The sequence below is a fragment of the Aplidium turbinatum genome, chromosome 15 (assembly GCF_918807975.1).
Source record: "Aplidium turbinatum chromosome 15, kaAplTurb1.1, whole genome shotgun sequence".
NCBI lineage: Eukaryota > Metazoa > Chordata > Ascidiacea > Aplousobranchia > Polyclinidae > Aplidium > Aplidium turbinatum.
The window spans coordinates 17,806,080-17,820,777 of NC_137486.1; the positions used below are offsets into that span (position 1 = coordinate 17,806,080).

General features: G+C 37.9%; 3 protein-coding genes across 3 annotated transcripts; all 3 read left to right on the forward strand.

Annotated features, from left to right (window-relative positions):
* The first annotated feature begins 337 nt into the window (after nt 1-337).
* Nucleotides 338-3,310, forward strand: LOC145784200 (G-patch domain and KOW motifs-containing protein-like). The gene is made up of 5 exons (XM_082595974.1): nt 338-670; nt 1,008-1,143; nt 1,316-1,411; nt 1,802-2,778; nt 3,108-3,310. Exons 1-5 carry the CDS (start codon nt 480-482, stop codon nt 3,307-3,309), a joined length of 1,602 nt encoding a protein of 533 aa, XP_082452100.1. The 5' UTR covers nt 338-479; the 3' UTR covers nt 3,310.
* A 692-nt stretch (nt 3,311-4,002) lies between these two features.
* On the forward strand, nt 4,003-7,050 carry LOC145784202 (ribosomal RNA processing protein 36 homolog). Its single transcript, XM_082595976.1, has 3 exons — nt 4,003-4,343; nt 4,798-5,088; nt 5,507-7,050. Exons 1-3 carry the CDS (start codon nt 4,005-4,007, stop codon nt 5,693-5,695), a joined length of 819 nt encoding a protein of 272 aa, XP_082452102.1. The 5' UTR covers nt 4,003-4,004; the 3' UTR covers nt 5,696-7,050.
* Nucleotides 7,051-7,054: 4 nt separating this feature from the next.
* Nucleotides 7,055-13,410, forward strand: LOC145784199 (peptidyl-prolyl cis-trans isomerase FKBP8-like). Its single transcript, XM_082595973.1, has 8 exons — nt 7,055-8,010; nt 8,190-8,359; nt 8,609-8,750; nt 9,674-9,829; nt 10,286-10,467; nt 10,782-10,868; nt 11,100-11,240; nt 12,107-13,410. The coding sequence occupies exons 1-8, from the start codon at nt 7,110-7,112 to the stop codon at nt 12,188-12,190; spliced, it is 1,863 nt and encodes a 620-aa protein (XP_082452099.1). The 5' UTR covers nt 7,055-7,109; the 3' UTR covers nt 12,191-13,410.
* The last annotated feature ends 1,288 nt before the right edge of the window (nt 13,411-14,698 follow it).

The window sequence follows — 14,698 nt, forward strand, 5'->3', positions numbered from 1 at the left end:
ACAGAATTACCTCAAAATGAAATGGCAGACAAATTTGAGTCATTAGAAGAAAACCTTGAACAGTTTGTTGAAACTGTACGTCAATTAGGCATAATTGTAAGTGATTTTCAACCACAAGGACAGGCGGTGCTTAATCAGAAAATAAACTCTATGGTCACAAGTCTTAAAGACATTGAAAGCAATAAGGGATCCTTTGCAGATGTGTACATACCTTTGGAAGTTTTCGAATATATTGATGCAGGAAAAAATCCACAGCTATACACAAAAGATTGCATTGAAAAAACACTGACTAAAAATGAAGCTGTAAAAGGAAAAATTGATACTTACAAAAACTTTCGACAAGAGTTGATCACACAATTGTCAAAAATTTATCCTGAACAGCTTTCTGAGTACAAAAGACAAAGAAACGAAGCTTGAAATTATTTGCAGTGTTGAACATTAGTGAGTACTATTTTGACTCAAAACTGTTTCAGTTCAAAATGGCTAGCAAGCCTACGGTATCTTTTGGTTTCAAGAAGAAGATTGAAACTAAGGTTGATGAAAGCAAAGTCATCAAAGAAACAAGCCAGGAAGCAAATCCAGAGTTTCTAGATCATATCAATGATGAGACTTTCCATAAAATTCCTGCTGTAAAGGAAGCACTGGTCATACCACTGATTCGAAAAAACAGGTTTATTTATTTTTATCAATTTTTTTTTTAAATTTTGTCGTCATCAGGCTCTTGCTTTGTCTGAGGATTGAGTTTATTTTCTATCATTATGAATGGTAAAAAAATGTTACTGGCAAATGTAACTTTGCATATTTAGTCTGTGCTCGTTGAGCTAAAGTTGCATCATATTGTAGGCAAGGAATTGGGTATTGAACATAATTATATGCATAAATTGCATATTCATAACGTTCTAATTTTTCGTTATTTACAATTGATCTTTTGATGCACCTTCAGCTTTGTAAACAAATACCCACAAAAACTCTTAATGCCATAACAAAGTTAGTTTTATATTGTTAAGGTATAACTTGGAATCTACAAAAGAAGAAAGTCCAAGCAAAGCTAATGAGTCATTGGAAAATGAAGCAGTGAAAGAAATTCTTCAAGAATCTAGGATGTTCCTAGATAAGAAAGCATCAAATAACCCAGACAAAGAGGTAGGCTCCGTGAGTTATTAAGTTGATACAAATTAGTTGTAATGCAGATAACTGAGTGGTCGCCCAATAGTTAGCTGCTCAGCTGAAAACTATACATAAATAGCTTATGTGTAATACTGTAATACTAGTTTTGAAAATTCAAATACATGACACCAGTATGTTTGTTTTTCAGTTTGATGATTTAGCTGTACCACTTCTTCTGAAGAACAAGCTCCCAGAAGGGTTTGAAACTGATGACAAATTAAATGTTGCTCCTCGACCAGACGCGGTATGGATGCTTTCCACTGTTGCGTTGGACTTGCATTAATATATTGCACTGTTGTGTTGCATGTTATTTTATGTTTCTAATCTATTAGCAGTAATATTAAAGCGGTCACTTCCTACACTATCTAGCTATATTATTCTGCTGTGTATGGTTATAATCTAACTTAGTGGTCACTTCTTACACTACGTGTCAGATGTGGGTAAAATTATGATTGCTATTCCTGACCAGGATGATATGAGGTGTCAAAAACGTTCGATATAAATTTGTTTCAATGTTTTGATAGTTTTTCTGTGTGCGTTTAAAAACAAATGTGTTAAGTTCTGTTAACTCTAGCTATGTTATTCGGCTTTGCTTGTTTATGGTATAACTTTTTATATCCTCAAAATTGTTCAGGCTTCTCTAGATGACTATCAAGAAGTCCCTGTGGAAGCATTTGGAATGGCCATGCTTCGTGGCATGGGCTGGGACCCCAAGGTGGGAATTGGTAAAACGTTTAAAGAAGATTTCAAAATGCTGGAGACCACAGTGCGACCCAAGGGTCTCGGTTTGGGAGCCAGTGCTCCAAACCCTGGGAAAAATTCAAACAAAGTCTCTAAGTCCGATTCTGGTGATGCAGATGTTCTAGAAATCAAGCAGGGTGCATTTGTTTTGGTTCAATCTGGCAACCATAAGCGAAAATATGGAATTGTGCAGGGCATTGATGCTGACAATGCTCAATGTTTTATCAAGTTTGCTTTAGGTGGAAAGACTGAAACTGTCGGTCAGTACTGTCTTAAACCTGTTTCTAAGGCTGAATATAAACAATATTCAAAAGATCTTAGCAGATTGAGCAAAGCATACGAAGAAACCGAGAAAAAAAAGAAACAGACAAAGGAAGTGCTTGACCAAAATGATAAACATGAGCGACGATCTGAAACAAGCTCACATCGAAGTCACAGGCATTCTTCCAAACACAAGCGGAAGTATCATGATGATGCTACGTCTGAAAGAAAAAATGGCGATGATTATGACAGAAAAAAATATTACCCTGTTGAGAAAGAGAAAGATGCTGCCAAACATCATCACAAAGATAAGAAAAGAGCTGATAACTACGAAAAACATGCCAAGATAAGAAAAAGATCTCCAAAAATCGAGGAGGACTCTGGTTTTGCTAATCAAACTCCTAAATTCAAAAAACCTCAAAAAACTTGGCTGAAGCCTAACCTCCGCGTGAGAATGGTGGATTCAAAGTATCGGAAAGGGAAGTACTATCGCGAAAAGTTGCTTGTTGTAGATGTCCTGGATAACAAAGGACATTGCTGTTGTAAAACTGATAAGAACGATCTTCTGGACGATATACATGAGGATATGTTGGAAACGGTTGTTCCTAGGTTGGTAATTTATACAAAATATTTTATTTTTCTGCCCATGTTAATTGATAAGAAGACTAATTAGTAATTATCTTCATGTTTTTACAAAATTATTATTTGTACTTCTTGTACAGTTAATCTTTGTTACACACAAGTTTTCTTAGTCTTCAGCAAGGGTTTATTTTTTGATTGCTAGGTGTTTTGACTGGTGGAAGTGACGCCACTATTTGCATACATAAATCTTCTTTGCCTCTGCCTTTAAATTGCAGCTGTAGGCTGTGATGCAGGCATGAGATTTTGGGTTATGCTCTTACCCGATTTAACCCAACTAATTCATTTTGCTTTATCAGATCAACTTCAGACGCTTATGTGTTGATCACGAGCAAGGGAAAGACAAAGCATGAAGGGAAGTTGGCGAAAATACTCGAGAAAGACAAGGACACTTGCGAGGCTTACCTGCAGCTTATAGAAGATCGTGACGTCGCACTTCGTGTCAGTTTTAACGATATATGCGAATATGTTGGCGACCCTGAAGCCGATCACATGTTTTGATTGTTTTTTGTTTCCCCCCAAAGTTTCTGGTGATTGTCGTTTGCTACAAATGGGTTTTCAATTGTTTCTTGAGCAACAGCGAAGGTTTTTGGAAAGTATACGAACTTCATCAGCCACTTTTTCACTTCATGAATGTGCAAGGGGTACTGCTAGATGTTTGCACTATCAAAGCAAGTGCATATGCAGTTAATAGACCTTGGTTTTTTTCTCAACTTTAGTTCGCATTGGTTATTCTGTGGAATGTTAGTCAGTGCGTGCAGTATTGTCTTAAAATTTGTAATACATGTTTTGAGCAGAACTTGTTGGAGGGAGCAGTTTTCATTGCTTAAATATATAACTTCAAAAACTGGCTTCGAAAAGTGTCTCGATGTTTGTAAGCGCCAGTGGAACAAACGCTTCCAAGATACAGTTTTGATATGTGTTGCCACTTTACGCAATTATAAATGATGTCGTGGCTTCAAGGCAAAAGCAGTTAATCAAATTCTTTTCGTACTTCCTTATATTGCTACCGTGCTTAGAATTTTTCTTCACTTGATCGAAAGGAATGAACATGTTTTTGTGCACCTGTATTCGTGTGGAATATGTAAAGAAATGTTGATCATTGTTCAGTCATATTTTTAATAAATTCTAATTCGCAGGTAATTAAAAGTAGCCTTTTTGTTTCATAACGTTAGTGTAATTTGGATTGGACAAAAATGCTGGAGCCAAGAGAAGACTCGGATTCAGATCAATCGGATTATGCCAGTGATGAAGAAGAAGATGCTGATGAGTCTGAAAGCAGTGATAGTGGTTCCTCATCTTATGAAGAAGTCGAGAAACAGGAAGACAATAAGCCTCTTTGGGATGGTGATTTGAGCCTGGAGGACTTGATGCGGGTGCGTGAAAAAGTAGGGACTAAAAAGTTTGCTAAAGAAATGCTGGATCCTAGAAAAAGATCATATAAAGGCAAGAATGCGTCTCCCGCATTTAAGAGAGAAAACAAGAACAGGCCACAGGAAATTTCATCCAAGATCAAAGTCGGTCAAATGCGACAGGTTAGTGAAGTTGTCAACTATAAAAACATACCAAAATTATCTTTTCCAAGATTTTTAAGACGATGATTCTATAATTGCTCAACGAATTGTTGCCAGGTTTATATCGCAAATGAATCGAACCCTTTATTCTACAACTTCCTGTTTACGCTGTTTACGTCCCAGCAGTAGAGCTTGTTAGTCTAACATCGTGTCACTAAGGACGTTGTCAGAGCAACCTGTTCACAGCAGGTGCATGATGTAAAAGTGCTTTGGTTGTGTTGGCTACTAAATTTTGTCATGCCTAGCGGGATTATGTGATGAGTCATTGATATAAAAACTCATATTTCTTATGCAAACAAAGAAAAAAAAATCGCATGGGAGAGAAATAGGAGATTTTTAGGTCAATAGAAACTTGCCCCAGTTATGACCAAAAGATGATTTATTATATTTACTATTTTTCCATCATTTTCACCAGGTGGTTGATGTTCCAAAAGCAAAGTACGCTGCGAGAGATCCACGATTTGACAATTTGTGCGGATCTGAGTTTAACGAGGAACTCTTCAACAAAGCCTACACATTTTTAGACGATGTGAAAGACCGTGAAATGAAAAAGCTAACAAAATCTTTGAAGAACGCAAAATCGGAAACTCGCAAACGAGATTTAAAGTATCTCTTAGTCCGTATGAAGCAGCAGAATAAAGCTAAAGAACAGAGGGCCGCAACACGAGAAACCGAACGTGAATGGAAAAAAGAAGAAAGGCGAAAGGTAACCTTGTAGTAGACCTCAAATTAATGCAATGATTTTATCATGTCGCCTAATTTTTGTCGTCACCTTTTACGGGATGAAAAATGAAGTACTAGTTACAGTAATAAGTAAGCGATATATTAGCCCCCCAGTTGAGAGGGAAAAGAGGGAGGTTACCTAGATCTTTACCGCATTTGTCAACGTGTAATCGTGTATGGTTGATTGGGTAAGTGAGGTACGCGTCCGTACTCGACATGATCACAAAATCCGTGATGTAATGTGTGTAATTTTCAAAGGGTTATTTAATCATCAGGGTTTGGGTTTTCTGGCTATAAACAATGAATTTTTAGGGCTCAAGTTATTTTTACATTGTGAGCGGAAAAGCTGCTATATGTGATAAACGAGTTTTGTGATTTGTAGTAAGTTGTTGCTTTTTTAGGTTGAGAAAGGAATCAAGAAGCCATATTTTATAACTAAAGGAGAGAAAAGAAAAATGTTAATGGAAAAGCGAAATGAACACTTGAAACAGAGCGGACATTATGACAAAATAGAAGCAAGAAGAGAAAAGAAGAAAAAATCCAAAGAAGCGAAAACGCTACCATTTGCGAGAAGAACAGCCGTTGAGTGACGACCATTTGTTAAATTGCTGATGCAGCTCCGACAGCATTGCCTGGACAAGATGTTGTAATAAACGGCGCTGTGGAGTCAGAGGGATTTTGGCGTCTCGAGTCGTTAAAAAGGGAAACTCCGGCTTGATACAAAACGATAAACAATAAATTTTTTTATTTGCAATCTGTTTTCAAAATATTTTTTCTTTTCCATATTGCGCTCTAAACCTTGACCAGAAAATAGAAGTGTTTGTTCTTGTCCGTTTTTGTGAAACTTGCCGTTTCAACTTAGATCACAATTAAAAGAGAAACTGAATTTGAAAACAAATGAGACAAAGAATTAAAAAAATTTGGCAACCCTATAAAATCTGGCAACACTGAAGTTGGAGTCGCATAGTTTTTGCCCGATTCCACAGCCCTGGTGATACGGCGATTTTAAGCGAAAGATTGCTGAGTCACGAATGGAAGGTTGTAGTTTGTTGTTGTTTCGCTGATCGTACGCAACATGACATGGTTAGGCAATAAATTTGAGTTTTGAAGGTTATAGAAAACATTAAAATTGTTGATTACAATCAGCTAAATCCGTTATCCCGTACTTGCTAATTCCTACCTGCTGCCCCCATATCTGACTGCTGTTTGTAGAAATGTGAATTTCATTTATTTGAAGACTGGACATTTACTGTATCCTAAAAGTATGATATGAGGGAAATACCCTTTGAAGTTGTAGCGATTGGCGAAATATTTGTATTGTATGCTGACTAACTTTTGGCCTTAGCCACTGATAGAGAATGCAACCATTTCTCAAAATTTAAGTTGATACGTTGTCGTAAATGTATTGGCTCAAAATTTTTCGTGGTAATTTTGGAAGAGGGTCCCAATTGTGACCCAATTGTATATTAACCTACGTACAAATAGGTATTGATGCTTCATCTGGATCCTCCGCAAAAATTAAGCGTAAGGAATATAGTTATTGATCGTGCTGTCAGCTTACTTCGCAAAATAATTATTTTTTATATGAATTGAAATAACTTATAAAATAATGTACGTCATTGCTGTATTTTCAACCATTTTAAGATTATTGCAAATTACTTAGCCTTGTGAAAAAAAACTAGCTGGGCAAGTAATTTATAAAATTTTAGTCTTGTCGTTTATTGTACTTTGTACCAAAAATGCGGCATTTTCATTGGAAAGACGGCCAATCAATTGTGGGAAGATGGTTCGGTTCACTGTTCACATTTTGATAATGTAACTTATCATTAATGTATTCTGTTGTAGCGTTGACTTATAATGCAAGTACCTGTTTGAAAACGTAAATTAGTGTATTTTTCACGTAAAATGAACGTATACTTTAATTTGCAACTTTGACTTTTTGTAGTTTCAAGCACTAGGCGGGACCAAATAGGACTGAAATTTGTATTTACATTAATTTTCGGCATGGATTATTCTGGAGACGGAAGCACTGCTGACGCGGCTGTCAAATTGGACAGTGCGAGTGAATTTGAAGTTTTGCCGAGTCTAATAGTAGCGGAAGATGAAATTGATTCTTCAGACTTGGCTGAGGAAAGCTTAAATGAGAATGGCAATACCACACATGATATTGAACCGGGCACCACATCTGATATTGAACCAGACACCAGACCTGATATTAAACCAGACTCAAGTACAAATACTGAACCAAACAAAGACTCCAATGCTGAATCAAACACCTATTTCAAAACTTCACCAGCTACCAGCATCAATGCTGCACCAGAAACCATTTCCAACGCTGAACCAGACACCAGCCCCAACACCGAACAGCTAAACACCAACTCTGAACCAGATGCCAGCACTAATGCTGAACCAGACACCAACGCTAAACCAGACACCAGCGTCAATGGTGAACCAGAAACTATCCCCGACGCTGAACCAGACACCAGCGTCAATGCTGAACTAAATACTAGCCCCAGCGCTAAGCTAGATACCAGCTCCAACGCTGAACTGGACTCCAGTCCAAATGCCAACCCAGGAACCAGCTCCAATAAACCAGACACTAGCCCCAATCACCAGGCAGACCAGAACGCCGATGCTTTGTTGCAAAAGACGGCCTTCGATATTGTTGAAGATACCATAGTGACGTCATCTTTAAGTTTGCAGAGTAGTGGGGACTTTTCAATGCTTCACGACGCAGAACAATTCAAAGCTGCGACAGAAGAACAAAACGACAGTGAGGAAAAAGGTGAAACTGTTGAAAAATTAACTGATGAAAATACCAAATCAGAACCAGAAGTCGAAAAAGACCAAGATACAACCGAAAACACAGAAGAAAAAGAGGAAAACGATTGGATGGACGTCTTCGGTAAAACTTGTTTGATTTTTCAAACGAGTCTTTGCTTAGTTTACGTTGTCTACTGTTGTGCTATTTTTAAGACTCGGACTACTGGTGGGAAATGCTCATATGAATCACATAATGCAATTTACTACTGTAGTGTACTGTAACCAAGTTGGGTTTTGGAATAACTTTTAATACGACTTTAGGAAACGGTTTGTTAAAAAAGAAAATCCTTACCCCTGGCCAAGGTCAAGAATCTCGGCCCAAGAAAGAAGAAGAAGTATCAGTTACCATCGAGACTCTGTTGATGGATGATTCAGTGTATGAAGAAAAGAAAGAATACCAGTTTGTCATCGGCGATATCGAGATGCCTTACGTACGTTTGTGATTATTTCTTACTGGTATCTTTACCGCCTACAGTTCTTTTGTATTGATTTTTTTAAACCATAGCTGTAAACTTTAGCTTTATCATTCAAACAAGGTTGATGTGAACGCTTCAGGTGTATGGTCCCTCATAAAAGTAAAGTTTGAAAACTGCCTTTTCGGTGTGTTGTCACACTGTTAACTTGCACACTGCACAGTGCATAAAAAGCTTATTAGTTGTGTAACATTTGACACTTCACAGGCGATTGATTTCTCTGTCAACTTAATGGAACTAAAAGAGAAGTGCAAAGTGGTCTCGGACAAGAAGTACTGCCTCCGCCAAGACGGCGGCCCCACAACCGAGCTTCCCCATGATCAGCTTGTTTACATCATTGAGTTGCTTGGTAAGGTTGTTCAAGACTGGGTTGCCAGTGGCCTAAAATTAGGACTAAAAAAGATAAATAGCCCTAATTTTATATACTGTGTCCGATGGCTAAAAAATCATTCGGGCGTTTATTTGTGGCAATGTTCAATTTCCTATAACATCAGTAGACTGCTGGACCATAAATACGACATTTTATTATGATTTGTCCTAAAATGTCCGAATCTTAGACTAATACTGTCCGAGTTCCTCCAGGATTACCTGGCAATCCTGGTTCAAAAGCAGATTTATTTGTTTGTTTGTTTGTTTATTGTTTGTTTATCTTTATCCTGCATTGCGGGAAAGCGGACTTAAGCGCTATGCATCGGTGTACGCCTTCCGACATACACCTGACCCACGCTGCAGCCGACGGCAATGTCTGTTTTCCGGTTGTCTACTTTACTTATGACTTAAATTTGGTACTACCCATTACTCGAAATCGATCACTAGGTAGAGGCAATTATCGTTAAGTTTCTTGCCCAGAGAAACAACAGCAAGTGCGGGTGGCTGGAGTCGAACATGCAGGCTCTCGACTGCGAGCCCAACGCGCTAACCACTCGGCCACGGCTGCCGACTATTTGCCCTAACCTTCCTGATTTGTTCACTCTCTCGGTACAGAAGGGGTTTTAATATTGTTGAAACACTGGCAGAGGAATGACTGATGCTCTCTAAATTAAAAACTAAACATTAAGAGATTTAGGGAAACTGTTTCTGCATTAAACTGTTATCGTGAAGTTAATATAAATATTATGAAGTCCAAGCAAAGAAAGGGACGTTTTTTGTGAATCTCTGTCTTGGCGATCTTTGTGTTTACATGTTCAACTGTTCATGGTATTTCATGAAATTTTAGATAATTTTTTCGCAAGAGTCGTGTTTTATTTTCAAGATTTTTACTTACTTTTGCAGACATACAGAAAGGTCCGTACAGTTCTCAGACTCAGATCCAGAAACGCTTGGATTGGGTTGAAAAGAAGCGAAATTTAGGAAATTACATTTACAGCAATAACGAGTTTGAATTGGCAAATGTAGCCTACAAAAAATGTTTGCAAGTTCTTAATAAAGGTATGAGACTGGATGGTTGCGTTCATCTTTTTTTAATTAATAATTTTAGATTATTATGAGTCACTTGCTCCTAAGAAGTACTACAGGCTTTAGAATGTAGATAAATAGTTAAGTACACTGCAAAAAAGAAATAGCCAATTATCTCGTGTAACATATACTACAGTTATACACGTCATTGTGACATCATATTCGTATTTTACCCGTTGGAGAGCAATTTTGCATTTTTGGGGCCGGACAGAGGTAACGGTTTGCTTAATTAATGGTGGATCTTGAAGTATTTCTCGCCTTTCTTTTAAAAGCCGCCGTATGACACTTTTACCACCTATTGTAATGCCATATGACCATTCTGGGCCCCCCTGAGAACGTCATAATATGATAAGTGAACGGCCCTTTTATAAATTTGTCTTGGTTTTTGCACAGGGCATGGTGAAATGTTTTAACGAAATATTTTTTCAGCTGGCCAAGAACAGCATAGCAACGATGCACAAGACGATATTCAACTTTTAAGTCTCAAATGCCACAACAACCAATCGGCTACACTGATGAAGCTTGGTCGGTGGAAAGACGCTAAGGAGGCCTGTGCTCAAGCGGAGGCGATAGATCCGATAAATATTAAAACTTTATTCAGAAAAGGAAAGGTAATGGGTTGCTTTAATTGGTTTATGACGTCAGAACGACAGCGATTCATTGCCAGAAGCATTTATATCAACAATGCTGTTTATTTTTGCCCTAATATTTTATTTTGCAAAAAGAATTCGCTTTGTACGATTGCGTCAAACTTGAAGTTGCGCGTAGTGCATGTTTCAAAAACCAATTTTTTTATGGAGACACGATGCCCAGCTTTATGCTCCCTTCTAACGAGGCTGACGAGTCAACAGATGAGTTGACGCAAGACCGTCTTTAGTTGGCGTCAACTTTTACTGCTCTTTTCTTTGAAAATTGTTGTCTTCAGATTTTAGCTGAACTTGGTCAAAGCAAAGAATCCATCGCCGCGCTTAAGAAAGCCAACATGATTAACCCAGAGGATAAAACGGTGCTGGTACGTATCTACCTTTAACATTGTGAAATTCTAACTAGTTTACGGTGGACTGTTTGAATTTGTTTTCCACCACGTTGGATTCCACTCAAACCGATTCTATCAGTTCAATTACAGCTTCATTTGTTTTCGGTCACATTGTGTAGCTCATCCGCATTGTATAGCTGCGTTGGTATTCACTTTTTGACCTAAATTCTGTAAACATTTGTTAATGTTCATAAAATGTTTGTGCAGAATGAGCTTAATAAGCAGAACAAACGACTGGAACAACAAAACAAAAAACACATGGGAATGTGCAAGCGCATGCTGGGAGACTTCGCGAAGAAATCTGATGAAAAGGAAGTGGTCAAGAGAGAGCAGAGCAAAGGGTTTTGGGTGAATATTTTGTACTCAAAATACAGAAACTGTTCAAACGCGTCTTCATCAGGAGCTGCTAGTACCTCACATGACATCGTTTCCTTAACTTTAACGTTCATTTGGCGATGACCGTGTTTCCAATTTTTATGATGCTATGGTACCCCCAGAAGATCATATGATATTTAAATATCCCTTGTGAAGACCACGACTTTTTTTCGGTACCCTGTCAATGCATGCCATTGTAATCTCATTAATTGATCACGCTCATTGCTCTATGTCTTCACCGCAGCTTTTCAATGCAGTCAATTTGCTCTAGGAAAACCAACCACTGTTCTTTTCGCGTCACTTTCCACGTGTTCGAGTGAAACACTAGAAAGGCCAGCTCTTGTGTCAGTGAAATCCACATAACCGAGTATTGAGAGAGACTAACACACAACTGACAATACAAAACAGAGCCTGTGTAACAGAACAGAGTCTGTCTTGTGAAAACACTTACAATCTCACATTCTCAACCTTATCAGCCACTTAATCTACATCTTTAAACTTCAATAGAACAACACAAAGTAGAGGAATGGTTTTAATGAACTCAGTAATCAACACCGAGATGAATGCTCGTAAAATAGTTTTACACTTCGGGGATGAAAATCACCTCATTCAACACGAATTTATGTCGTTGTTTCTAACTTGTCTAGAATCTCCACAGTCCATATTTTGATTGAAAGAAAAACAAGGATGTATGACACATTCTATTTGAATAAGCTATTTTTTAATTAGCTCAAGTGAAAATAATTTGATTTCTATGAAACAATGTCTATAAGCGTATGTCAATGTGTTGCTATCATTCATAAACAGTTTCTTGATACGTGAATCTCTTTTGCTTTCAGTCAAAGAACTCCGTGATGGTTGGTGGTTCCTTGGTAGCTGTTGGCGCCGCTGTGCTCTTGGGGTTCTACCTGATGCATAAGTAGAACTGCAACTCCAGCTCTATGTTGCCACGTGCACAGTTCTTCTCAACATTGAAAGGATCTTTCAAGAGTCGTTGTTATTGCAAATGCATAAGCCATGTTTAGATTTCAATACAGACGTGATCATTCGTTTAATACCGGCTCCAAGCTTTCAATGTATTTACACCCGTGTTTTTGATATGCAATGACCGCTACACCAAAAATAATTTTGCAAATTCTGGACGCTGTCTGGTACGACCCTGAAGCTAATAGGGTTTCTGATTGGCCTATTTAAAACACAAAAAATTTACGTTTGAAAAGTTTTGTAATTGGGCACTACACTCCACTGTTTGTTGTTGTTCCTTTTTTCGTGTGTGATCATTGAAAATGAATAAGTAACTTCTTTGGTTTCGTCCAGCTTTAGACTTTGACTGACCCTGATACCAAAGTCTCATTTTTACATTGATTTTACGTCAGCAAACGTTGAACTAACGTAAAAATGACGGATTTTGCTGTCTAGGTATCAATTTCACTGAAAACATTTCCCACTTTATTCACTATTGTCTGTGATTGCAGAAGGTTATTCATCATTTGGCTTCGTGCAAGAAATCGTGGTTCAGCCGCAGTAACAGATCTACTTTTCTTGAGATATTAGAAATGACACGTTTTTGGTGTTGTGCTTTCCGTTTGTGTGTTCCAGCCCACATCTTGAAAAAGGAGCTCTTTTTAGTTTAATCACATTTTTTAACTATCCGTCGTTAATTTGTGCTGTGTTTATTTTTGCGCCGTTGGAAGCAGTGAATCAATATCGTGTGAAGAACACACCAATATTGAAAAGCGCTGTAATTAACCGCTTCAAGCTTTCGATTAACCGCCCATGCTGTGATGTGTATTTATTTGTGTTGGTCGATGCTTTCCTCGATTCCGTTACATATCAATCGAGCTTTCCAGGTAATTTGAGCTTTCCAGGCCCTATTTGATTGCTAACGCATAAATAGAGTCTCATACAAGAGTCAGCCGTTGTAAATCTCATTTTCTGACTTGGCCATTGCTGAGTTGATGCATACCCGGTTGTCCGACTACCTATAAATGACGTCATCATTTCAATGCTGCAGATCGTTCCTTTGGTATTGAACGATTGTAGTAGGCTACGAGTACTGCTCGATTGGTATTTAACCTTGTTTCGACATTTTGCGTATTATGCGACTCGATAAAATGTCGACAATAAAAATCTTTCATGACACTATCAATCATTTGGTGTTAACATTTGAGACTAAAAACAAAAGTGATTGTGAGCAGAATAGAAGGAACAGTTGTATAAAGCGAAGTAATCCATACAGGGATCATAGCTACAAGGCAGATGCAGGTCATTTCGTCCATTCATTCCATCACTCTTTGTGGAACTTTATCAAACGCCTTTTCCATGTCCACGAAGCACATAAACAAGTTGTTTCCTTAGTCCCGATACCCCTCTTGCAACCTTCTCAAAATAAAAATAGGATCTGCATAGGCGCCGACTTTTCAAAAAACCTTGGGGGGCGAGAAAGGTGATGACGTCATAACCATAACGCTATTTTACTCAATTAAAATAGTCTTTGATTAAGCTTACTGTCTTGTTTATATTGACACCTAGGTCGCAAACCGAATTTAGTAGAACCGCTGCTTGAAACGATTAGTTTTACGCATGCAGTACGCCTTGTAAAAATTTTGATATTGTTAGCTCATAATTGGAACAGTTGGAAAACAAGCCGATTCATTTCCTTTTCGTGTGTGGGAATAACAACGACCAAGACAGTGAAGTTATCGAAATAAAGCGCAAAAAATCATGATTTCAAGCAGAGTGGAAACCCGCTATCAGTTTTATTAACTTCGTTTCGCTCGTTTTGCTAATTAGTAATTACTTACCTTTAATGCGTTAACAACGGTGAAGTGTTTTCTCTTCTGTTTTTTATCGCAAGTCTTTATAGTCTTTTATCGAATACCGTATACACGAGTATGGGCCGAGATGTTCGCAAGCGATTGTCACCTCAAAAACACAGGTTCAACTTATACACGGGACAAGCTGTTATCTCCAGCTCGGCAGTTTTCAAAATGAACACATTTTGCTGCGGCAAAATCATTGCCGAGATAGATTACGGAGTGCGAAATGGCGTCGGCCAGAGTACAAGTTTTGAATACGTTTATTTGCAATGATTCAAAATTAATTTTCAAATTTAATGATTTCTTGTCATTTCTAAACTTTATGCACTTGTTGAGCAATATGCAAAGCTCACTAGACAAAACAGCGGAAAGAGCTGTTTTAAGAGATCAATTTTTTTATTTTTGCGTGTAGGATATAATCGTTCTAATTACGTGACATTCCATGATCGTTCAAGTTAGTCGATGTCAAACCTTAGCGGCCGCATAAAACAATGATGTCAGGTTAGCTAGGTCATAATAGCGGTAAGAGACGTCGTTAATGCAAGCAATACCTGCGACCAAGACCATTAAACAGTTAAACACCTTTTCTTCTATCGGTTTTCGATTTAATTC